The sequence below is a fragment of the Cebus imitator genome, unplaced genomic scaffold (genome assembly GCF_001604975.1).
Source record: "Cebus imitator isolate Cc_AM_T3 unplaced genomic scaffold, Cebus_imitator-1.0 Scaffold335, whole genome shotgun sequence".
Lineage (NCBI taxonomy): Eukaryota > Metazoa > Chordata > Mammalia > Primates > Cebidae > Cebus > Cebus imitator.
The window spans coordinates 1,732,577-1,743,937 of record NW_016107650.1 but is presented as its reverse complement, the minus strand read 5'-3'; the positions used below and the strand labels follow the sequence as shown (position 1 = coordinate 1,743,937).

The 11,361-nt window shown below is 44.9% G+C and overlaps 1 protein-coding gene across 3 annotated transcripts in view; it reads right to left on the bottom strand.

The window, feature by feature from the left end:
* The window catches only part of GPLD1 (glycosylphosphatidylinositol specific phospholipase D1), a 72,045-nt gene extending 66,963 nt beyond the window's left edge, over window positions 1-5,082 (bottom strand). For all 3 annotated transcript variants that reach the window (XR_001818197.2, XM_017505249.2, XM_037730203.1), the window contains exons 1-2: window positions 4,855-5,082; window positions 2,206-2,261 (exon numbers count right to left, since the gene is read on the bottom strand). Coding sequence is in view for 2 of the 3 variants with exons in the window: in XM_017505249.2 (XP_017360738.1) it covers window positions 2,206-2,261; window positions 4,855-4,951 (153 nt within the window). In the remaining variant the exon portion in view is untranslated. The remainder of the gene's footprint in view (window positions 1-2,205; window positions 2,262-4,854) is intronic.
* Window positions 5,083-11,361: the final 6,279 nt, after the last annotated feature.

Below are 11,361 nucleotides of genomic sequence, written 5' to 3'. Positions count from 1 at the left end.
AAAGGAGACTGAGCACATAAAGATACTGAGAATAACAGGAGCCAGGTTTCTCAGCGTTAGAGAAAGGAGTTAAAGATATGGACGTGGTGAAGGCTAGAGTGAATCCTGAAGTGTCGGGTTATAATTGATGGTATTTTCATGGGAACTTATGGTTTAATTATTTAATTTATTTATTTTTGAGACAGAGTCTTGTTCTGTCGCCCGGGCTGGAGTGCAGTGGTGTGATCTCGGCTCACTGCGGCCTCCGCCTCCCAGGTTCAATCGATTCTCCTGCCTCAGCATTCTGAGTAGCTAAGATGACAGGGGCACACCACCATGCCCACTTAATTTTTGTTTTTTTTGAGAAAATGCCTCACTCTGTTGCCCAGGCTGGAGTACAGTGGCATGATCTCAGCTCACTGCAGCCTCCACCTCCCAGGTTCAAACGATTCTCCTGCCTCAGCCTCCAAGTAACTGGGACCATGGTTTTATTTTATTTTTTATTTATTTTTGAGACAGAGTCTTGTTCTGTCACCTAGGCTGGAGTACAGTGGTGCAATCTCGGCTCACTGCAGCCTCCACTGCAGTGACACTCTAGTTGTCTGCCACCATGCTCAGCTAATTTTTGTATTTTTATTGGAAATAAGGTTTCACTATGTTGGTCAGGTTGAACTCCTGACCTCAAGTGATCCACCCACCTTGGCCTCCCAAAGTGCTGGGATCACCGGCATGACCCTTCATGCCTGGCCTGTTTCTGAGGATGACATTAGTATTTGGATTAGAATGCATCCTGAGAAGGAGAGTCTCTGTCCATTTAATATGTTTTAAATTAATAATATGAGCTTGAATATCTGTACTAGAAATCACTCTGCACATGCTCAGGATTGACTGTTCATGTGATGAGTTAGGCAGATTCTCGCTTCTCCTCCTCTTTCCTGCCTACTCCCTGTTAAAGCCAATGAAGATGACTATCAGATATAAATGCTGCTTTTCCTCATTTGGCCTGTTAAGTTGACAAGTGAAGCGGAATCTTATAACTAAAAATGATTTGAGGATACAGTAAGTTTCAGTTATCTTACCATGCTGCTTCCCAGATGGATTATCAAGACTTAACGGTATCAAATGATCCAATTCTGATGTCAGGAGGGAAGCTAACCACTTATCAAATGTAGGTATGAAAGAATTACATTTTTGTCACAAAGTATTATTTAGCTATAGAACAAACAGTGCACAGGATCAGAATGTGTTCATGTGAAGATGGGTAAAGGTGAGTCATGAGCTAGTCCTGCTAGGATGCAGCAGAATATCGAAGTCGGACAGAGAATCTCAGTGCCTATTTCTTAATAAATACTTCCTTCTCCTGGTGATGCAATTTGTGTGCAACACACAGTAACAAGAAGTGGAAAATAAATGATCTGTCTCAATTATGGCTTTTCTTTATGAAAACAAAAAAGACAGGCCAGGCATAGTGGCTCATGCCTGTCATCTCAGTGCTTTGGGAGGCCAAGGTGGGCGGACTGCCTGAGCAACCTAGTGAGACCCCGTCTCTACAATAAAGACAAAACAGATGGACTCTCCTCAGCAGCACATACATTAAAATTCTAATGACACAGAGCAGTAAATTTAAAAAAATGTACTATTTTAAAAATTCCACAAGTATTTTTTCAAATTATGATTCATATCATCAAAATCTTTAAGGTGTGCTATATATAAGACACATATAAAATGTTCAAGGAGCACTTGGAGTAGACATATACCTTTCCACCATAATATTAATGTCTCATAACATTAATAACATGAAGAAGTTAAAAATGAGTCTTTTTTTTTTTTTTTCCCCCGATGGAGTTTGTCTTGTTGCCCAGGCTGGAGTGCAATGGTGCAATCTCAGCTCACTGCAATTGAATGGAATCACTGGGTTCAAGTGATTCTTCTGCCTCAGCCTCCTGAGTAGCTGGTACTACAGGCAAGCACCACCATGCCCAGTTAATTTTGTATTTTTAGTAGAGACAGGGTTTCTCCATGCTGGCCAGGCTGGTCTCGAGCTCCTGACCTAAGGTGATCCACCTGCCTCAGCCTCCCAAAGTGCTGGGGTAACAGGGCTGAGCCACTGCGCCCAGCCAAAATGAGTCTTAAAATTACTGTTTAAATATCTGTTCGGACCTTTGTTTGGCACCTATAGAAGAAAGCTAATGCACAAAAAAAGAAAAGAACAATCAAGATTTCTACCTCTTTGTAGTTAACACGCCCTTTATGAAGCTGAAGAAACTCCAGCGCTCTGTGTCCTGAGAGAAATAAATACATAAATCAATTAAGTTCAAGTATTACTGAAAATGTAACTTAGTCAAGATCATTTTAAAAGACAAACATGTAATTTTGTGGTTGTATCTGTCAGGGATACAGGAAATGAAGTAAGTTTGCACTCACTGGCAATCTGCATTAGGTATAATCAGATTTGTGCAGTATTTATATAGCACAAATCAAGTTTAGACAGTGATTTAGTTTCTGCTTAACTCTTAAACGGCTCTATGACCTTTAGTGCTATTCAACCTCTCTAGACCTCAGTTCCCTCCTACAGAAAACTGAGGTTAAAAGATACCCACTGGTTGAAATAATAACTGCTAAGTGACAGAAAATAAACGCTAAATGACAAGCACACTGGCTGACACCTGGTAGGAACTCAAGAAACTGTCATCATCATATTTCGTTTCAGTACTGAGGTAGATAAACCTAAGTATAAAATACAATGTAACACCTAACCTATGGACTGCACCAATGATCCTCAAAGGTTTTTCATCACTGGACCACTGTGGAAGAACAAATATCAGAAGGCTGCTGACTCCACCCCACACCCACCTATACAGACACCCACCCATAGCCTGCATCTCCCAAGAATGCGTAAGAAGACTAACATTCCCTGCGAAGTGACATTTGAAGGCGATACCTTATTTACGTTGTGAATCACATCTAATTTTTAAAATTCATGTAACAAAAAAACATAGCCACCACTATATTATAAACATTAATATCATAAAAATCACAACCCCAAATACAAATGACCTGTGTATAGGATTCCAGTGATTTATGCTGAATGAGCCATTTCTAATTAACTCTCTCATAATGCCAACTTTCCACTCAGACTCTAAGAAATGAAAAAGTAAACCAAAATATTTATAAAATCATCTAATTTATTAGTAAATAAAAGATGGAGTTTTAGTCTTCCTCTATGTTAAAAAAAAATTCTCAGAATCTGTGCAGATGCTATTTCAGGAGCTGCCATCAATTATGTTCACATAAATATTATTCTTCAAATATCCATTAAGACCTTTGTTTGGTACTTACTGAAGGAAGGCAAGCAATTATTTGGTTTTATTAAAATTTCAGATGCAATCTGTCTTGGAAATTTTTAAACTAATAATTAAAAGCCTGAATATTTCCATTTATATTTGTTCCTTATCAGCTCACTGGCAATTTCAGCTTCATAGAACACAGAACTAGAAGACGTTTCAGAATTGTTTAAGAAGTTCAACCCCCTCATTTCATAGAATCGAGAGGTAGGTAAAGTGGATTGCTCAGTCACACATCTGCTTACTGCAGGGCTGGAATGAGACCTAAGTCTGATTCTCTTTTCCACTGTTTCACAGCTCCCTTCCAGCAACACATTTTTAACAGAAAGAGCACCAGACCAGATGTCAGGACATGTAACTCTAGGCCGGGCCACCAAGAAGTGAGCTGTCAAGCTGTCTAGTAGCAGTTTCTTCACCTGTAACAGAAAAGAACTGGACTTGGTGACCTCTAGTGTCCTTTCAGATAGTCAGGTTCTGTCATAACAGGTCCTCACCCATCATAGCTCAGTATATAGGTCTACTTTATGCTTATCATTCTTTGAAACTTCTGGAGGTAGTATAACTATTAAATTATCTCATTTTTATCTAAACTAAACTCAGAATATCAGGTATATCTGAAATTAATCTGAAAACTGCTGTAGAATGTTATCATAGTTCATGCTATTACAAATTGACTCACCCTTTCCCATGTGTTAAAACATCACAAATATACTTCCTACAAGAACCAAATCCTTTTGCTAAGAAAGATCTTAAGTGTTCTCATCCCATGTGCACAACACATGATAGCTATGAGAGGTGATAGATGAGGGTGCCAATCATTTCACAAGGCATATGTGTATCAACAATTTCTGTTTGTCAATTATACATTAATAAAGCTAGAAAAACAAACATTTTAAATAACTCTTTGTGGTACCATCTCCCTATATCCAGGATGACTCTGCCTTTGCCCCTGAGGTCAGTGGCACTGGCCTGGTGTCCTCCTCTCCTCCCCAACTCCTGCCATCTTATCGGCACCGTGAATGTGGTTGACCGAACTCCCTCGCTTCCCTGACCTTCCTGACGCCAAGCGCCTTTATGGCAGTATGACTCAAGGGACCCACTGCCATGGCCACACGTAGCTCTTTACATATACTTGGAAATGCCTGTCCTTGGCCATGTAAAACCACAAAAGTACATTTCTCACTCCTGCCATATTCCACCCATCTTATTTCTCCCCCATTCTGTCAGTCCTGCCGCTGCATTGCAACCTCTGGTTTACAGAACCGCTATTTCCCCACCCACAGAAACACACAGGGGCCCCGTGACCAGCGCGGCATCAGCTCTCTTTATTTGCCCCTTAACTGAACCCATGCTGCCCATCTCTCTCCCTGCATGACTGTAATCACTGCCTTCTCCTCCCTGCTGTCAGGCCACTCAGCTCAGTCACGGGGGAAACGGTATTCAACCTCGGGCTGGATTTTCAATCTCTTCCTTAATGTCTTTTCGCAGATTTACTGCCCCCTCAGCAACATAACAAGGCACCAGTACTTACCTATTTCTACGTGCGTTGAAATGCCACAGGATGAACCTCTACGGCAGAGAGAACCCAGCACGATCAGCAGGCCCGGCCACAACCTGAAAGCAGACATGCTCTCCTTCCCCACGGGCTCTCTGGCGACGTGGGAATGCTCAGAGCTGCAGCAGCACCGTGACTCCGAAATCCAGGCGCAGACCCGCTGCTTCCCTCTAAGCAGGTCACTGACCCAGGAAACCAAGTCTCATTTCAAAATCCTATCATTTTCCAATGAAGTCAACTGTTCAAATACTGTTTAACTTCACCAGAACAGCAAACAAACTGTGCTCCTGGGGGTGGGGGGAGGAGGATCAACTCAAATCTAAAAAGCCTTAGGCCGGAAGCACTGCATCTTCCGACAGAGGTTTTTTTTCTGAATTTCATTTTAACATGAAATTTCTCTAGAGACGCAAGTAAAACTGTCTCCAGATGTTTTGCTTTCTATAAAAAGGCTCACCTGTGCATACAGCCAACATACTGGAGCACCTCACCTTACAGGGGTGGATCTCTCATGCATCGTTTCAGGCTGTCCTGCTTCCTCTGCCTCCCAAGCCACAAGTGTTGGGAAAGCTTCTATGGTGATCAGCTGGAAGTGGCATCTCTTTCAGTGTTTGGCAACAGATACTGACACTTGAACGGGATTACACAAGAGCAGCCACTCCTGGTCTCTCTACCTCTGGCTATTCTAATAGGCTTATCCAGAGCCCGTGGCAAGGTCAGATTCCTGCAGCGCAAGCAAAGATGCCAATTGCACTAGGGAGGTGGAAGGAAGGGGGCAGGTTTAGGGCCAAGAGACAGGGTTTAGAAAATGTGAAGCTCAGGATATATCATGAGGTAGCCAGCTGCACTTAATCCATGGGAAAATTAAGCTCTTCACAGAACTAATGGTAATCTTAAAGCACAAATTATGTATAGTTTACATTAAAAGCAAGAGATGCACTCCTAAAAGAGTAGGAGGAAATGGTATTCACTCTCAGGTTAGCCAAATGAAAGGAAAGAAAATGTGGCACATATACACCATGGAATATTATGCAGCCATAAGAAAGGATGAGTTCATGTCCTTGGCAAGGACATGGATGAAGCTGGAAGCCATCACTCTTAGCAAACTGACACAAGAACACAAAACCAAACACTACATGTTCTCACTCATAAGTGGGTGTTGAACAGTGAGAACACAGGGACACAGGGAGGGGAACATCACACACCAGGGTCTGTTGGGGCATGAGGGACCTAGGGAAGGGACAGCAGGGGGTAGAGATCGGGGAGGGATGGCATTAGGAGAAATACCTCATGTAGATGAAGGGGCGATGGATGCAGCCAACCACCATGGCATGTGTATACCTATGTAACAATCCTGCACAATCTGCACATGTACCCCAGAACTTAATAAAAAAACAGAATTTTACAATAAAAAAAAAAGAAAGGATGAATAGAAAGTGGGATGATTTGGTCAGGTGTGGTGGCTCACACTTATAATCCCAGCACTTTGGGAGGCTAAGGCAGGTGCATCACCTGAGGTCAGGAGTCTGAGACCAGCATGATCAACATGTTTACACCTCATCTCTACTAAAAATACAAAAATTAGTCCCTATGGTGGAACGTGCCTATAGGCCCAGCTACTGGGGAGGCAGAGGTGGGAGGATCTCTCAAACCTGGGAGGTGAAGACTGCAGTGAGCCAAGATTTAATCACTATACTCTAGCCTGGGTGACAGAGCAAGATGAAAGAAAGAGAGAGACAGAGGGAGGGAGGGAGGGAGGGAGGGAGAGAGAGAGAGAGAGAGGGAGGGAGGGAGGGAGGGAGGGAGAGAGGAAAAAAAGTGGAATGATTTGAGACACTTAGTTGTGTGCGCAAGTTTCCTCTGTAAGCTTAACACAGCCACCTGTACAGCCCCAAGGAAAGGAATCCCCCAGCTCTGCCAAACCTGAGGGCAGTAGGCCCAGGTTAGCTCAGAGCTGGGCTAAAGTTAAACTTGATCTAAGTTTACAAAACATCTTGTTAGCCAAGCAAAACATGCAGCCATACGGCCTCTGGACTCTTCATTAGCCTAGAGGCCTATGGCTACATGTTTTGTTTGGCTAAAATGTTTTGTAAACTTACATCAAGTTTACAAACTTGTTTTAACGTTTATACACTTTTTAAATAAGAAAATTCATGTAGAAATCCAGATTTCTGGCTCTCCTAAAAATCAAAGAACTGGCATCACGAACTGAGACTCCTATGTAATATGACAACCAGCTGCAGCGGAAGAGCCAGCTGCCCCGACGGTGAATGTCCCGTTCCTCCAGTGCCCACCGTCCGTGCAGTGTCTACACGTTTCCACACCCCTTCTGGCCACCAGAGGCCTTTGAGCGTGCCTCCCTCTCACTCTGGGCCTTCCACAGCCTGTGGGTGAGGTAGTGGCAAGGATTAACTGCGACTTTGGATATTCTCTCTCAGAACATCCAAGAGCAGTCAGTCAATGATTACAGTGGGAGGGTTGCAAAATGTCACCAGGAAAAAAGTGATACTGCCTGAAAACTGGATCTAACCAGGCATGATACAACACACCCAACCAAAAAGCACCAAAGAGACAGGTTCAGCCAGGCGTGATGGCTCATGCCTATAATCCCAGCACTTTGGGAGGCCAAGGCAAGCAGATGGCTTGAGACCAGGAGTTCACAACTAGCCTGTGCAACACGGCAAAATCCTTCTACCAAAAAAAAAAAAAAAAAAAAAAAAATTAGCGGGCATGGTGGCTTGCACCTGTGGTCCCAGCTACTCAGGAAGCTGAGGCGGGAAGATTGCTTGTACCTGGGAAGCGGAGGTTGCAGTAAGCCGAGATCAGACCACAGGCCGGGTAAGACCCCCATCTCAAAAAAAAAAAAGAAAAAAAGAAATGTGTTCAGTTACCAAACAATACTAATCACAAATGTCTCAATTTCTATTGTTTTTGTATTTGAGGTACAGAATATGAATTTATGAATGTAATAAAATAAGAGGAAATTATTTGCTTAGGAACTGTGATAGTTATGAATATGGTCTTTATGTGACAACAGTGCTTGCCATTTTATGAACTTTGTATTATTTTTGTAACAATAAAAACATCGAAGATTTGACTTTAAACAAAGTTAAAAGGTAGCTCACAATATTAAGAAAACTATCTGACAAATAATAAGCATATGGAAATATTTTTCTTTCTGTCCCACAATCCCCCTTTCCTAATATGGGTGGCTTTGTTATAAACAAGACAGCATGATTCTACTATTTAGACCTCTTCGGGAAATACAGACTGAAGGTGCAAAGGAAACGTACGGTTACATTAAGGACTAGGGAGAACACAGGCTTGAAAGCCAGAGGGTCTCAACCTTTATGTGGGCCACTCTAGAAAATAGGGGAGAGGAGGCTGGGAGCAGTGGCTCATGCCTGAAATCCCAGCACTTTGAGGGGCCGAGGTGAGTGGATTGCCTAAGGTCAGGAGTTCAAGACCAACCTGGACAACATGGTGAAACCCCATCTGTACTAAACATACACAAATGAGCCGGGCATGGTGGCACACACCTGCACTCCCAGCTACTTGGGAAGCTGAGGCAGGAGAATCATTTGAACCCAGGAAGTGGACGATGCAGTGAGCGGAGATCGAACCACTGCACTCCAGCCTGGGTGACAGTAAGATCTTGTTTCAAAAAAAGAAAGAAAATAGGGGGATAAGGGTGGAAACGGGGGATTCGAGGTTCTCGGGACAAAGGCAGGCAAAGGAGAAAGGAGGGAAGAGATCCCTCTCACCTGGTGGTCTCCTCCCTGTAGGCCCTGGTGAGGACACCCAGCCAGGTGCAGCGGCATCAGGACAGGCTGGAAGTAAAACAGGAGCCCAGAGGGAATTGTTTACTCTTGGGATGGGGGCTTGCAGAGGGCCACAAAACTGGAGGGACAGGGGAGGGGCACATTGTGAACTCTAAGCTCCAGGCACTTTTGCCTTTGTGAAGTACTTCCTGTTATACAAATGATAAATAGAAAGCACATTTTACATCTGCATTGCTATATGATTAACATATTAATATGCCACGTCCAAGTTTTTTTCTTTGGATTTTAGAAGAAATTTAACATTTTTGAGTGCTCCTAAAAGATTTATGGGCCCTCAGCATCATACCTACTGTGCCTAATGGATAAGTCATCTGGGAAAGGAAGTGGGCACCGTTTGAAATAGAACCTTAAGAAGGTAAGTGGACTTTTTTTTTTTTTTTTTCTTTTTTTGACACGGAGTTTCGCTCTTGTTGCCTAGGCTGCAGAGCAATGGCACGGTCTCAGCTCACTGCAACCTTCACCTCCTGGGTGCAAGCAATTCTCCTGCCTCAGCCTCCAGAGTAGCTGGGATTACAGGTGTCTGGCACTACGTCTGGCTATTTTTTTATTTTTAGTAGAGATGGGGTTTCACCATGTTGGCCAGGCTGGTCTCGAACTTTTGACCTCAGGTGATCCGCCCGCCTCGGCCTCCCAAAGTGCTGGAATTACAGGTGTGAGCCACCGCGATGGCCCTAGAGTAATTTTTGAACAAGAGAGGCAGCCACAATTAACTTGACTTTTCTGGGCCTCAGTTGATTGAAGCCTCAATTAAATGATTTCCCCAGGCCAATAGAAATGGGCTATCCTGGCCAGGTGTGGTGGCTCACGCTTGTAATCCCAGCACTTTGGGAGGCTGAGGCGGGCAGATCACGATATCAAGAGATGGAGACCATCCTGGTCAACATGGTGAAACCCCATCTCTACTAAAAATACAAAAATTAGCTGGGCATGGTGGCAGGCACCTGTATTCCCAGCTACTCAGGAGGCTGAGGCAGGAGAATCACTTCAACCTGGGAGATGGAGGTTGCAGTGAGCCAAGATGGTGCCAGGGGACGGGGACGGGGACAACAAGGGAAGGGAGGAGAAAGAAATGGGCTATCCTGTCATCCCAGCATTTTGGGAGGCCAAGGACAGCAGATCACTTGAGGTCAGGCTTTCGAGACCAGTCTGCCCAACGTGGTGAAACCCGGTCTCCACTAAAAATGCAAAACTTAGCTGGGTGTAGTGGTGCACACCTGTGGTCCCAGCTCCTGCGTAGGTTCAGGTAGGAGAATCGCTTGAACCCAAGAGGCGGAGGCTGCAGGGAACCGAGGTCACACCACTGCACTCCAACCTGGGTCTCGGACACTCGGACACACACCCACACACCCACCCCACCGTCCCTCCCTCTGCAGGTAGGAGATGTAAACACACCAGCTCCCCAGCCCCAACTGCGAGCAGCTGGGACTACAGGTACCCACTGGCCGACATCCCTATTAGTACTGCCTGGTTCTCCCCAGTTCCTGCAATCAAACAAAGAACAAAGTAGTGTGAAATTCATGAAACTCATAACAGCAGAGTGATCACTTCTGCCAGACTGGCTTAAAATGGGCCTGACTCAGCAAAAGACAAAATCGAAATTTAAAGTTACTGCCTCAGCATTTTGCAAATGTCCTAGAAAAAAATTCAACGTCCTAGAAAAAGGTGAAACTCTGTAGGAGTTGAGCAAGGGAGCTATGCTGAGACTAGTAACCTAAAATCGATGCGTAGGGTTGAGCTTCATTTGTACCCACCAATTCCCAGCAAAGACCTGCTATTTTTATTCTCATTAGGCTTTAAGTTTCCCTGATGCTTTCAGAGTTTTAGGCCCAAGTCTAATTTTTGAACGGATGAAGAATGCTGTTTAAAGGTGCTCAATCCTTATACCTTGGCTAATTTTGACAAATGCTTCCTTTTGCTAGTTGGTGGCCCAACTTTAATCTTCCTAGCGGCTTGACCTAGGGGAGCTAGTATGACTTGGAGCACTATACTGAATTTAAAGTAGCAACTGTCATAAGCATTTTACGTTATCTCACCACAAACCTATGGGGTAGATTTGGTTCTATTTGAGAAGTGACTGGACTAAGGTTAACCTGTCGAAGCTCACACAGCCTGTCGGCAACAGACTGAGTTTGGATTCTAGTGTGTTTCTTCCCAAGGCGCTGTTATTTATCGGGAGTGCCCTAAGATAATGCCTAGACACACAGCCAGAAAAGCAGCCAGGCGGCAGAACGCGGGGTCACACTTCGCGCCCTCACGGAACCATGGCTTCCAGTCCACCCTACGTGCTGCGGGGCTCGGCGATGAAGACGCGTGACCATGGCCTTGGCATCCAGCGCAGGCACCGGCCCCATCTATGGGCCGCGCACACATTCTGGGGACGCAGAATTTGGGGAGATGCTGAGAGCGGGTCTCTAGCAGCAGCTGGGGGGCTCGGAAGCAGTTAGTGACAAATGAGCACCCGAAAAGAGGAAAAGTGACAGCAGTCCGCAGGCGCATCTGCCCGCGAGCCTCCTCCATCCCCGACCCCAACCCTCCCCCGGGAGAAGGTTCCGCCGGGAGCGAAGCCGCGCGGCGCTCAGGGCAAGGTCCAGAGGGCGGCACGGCGGTGCGGCGCGAAGGGCGCGGAGAGAGGGCGCTGCTCCGC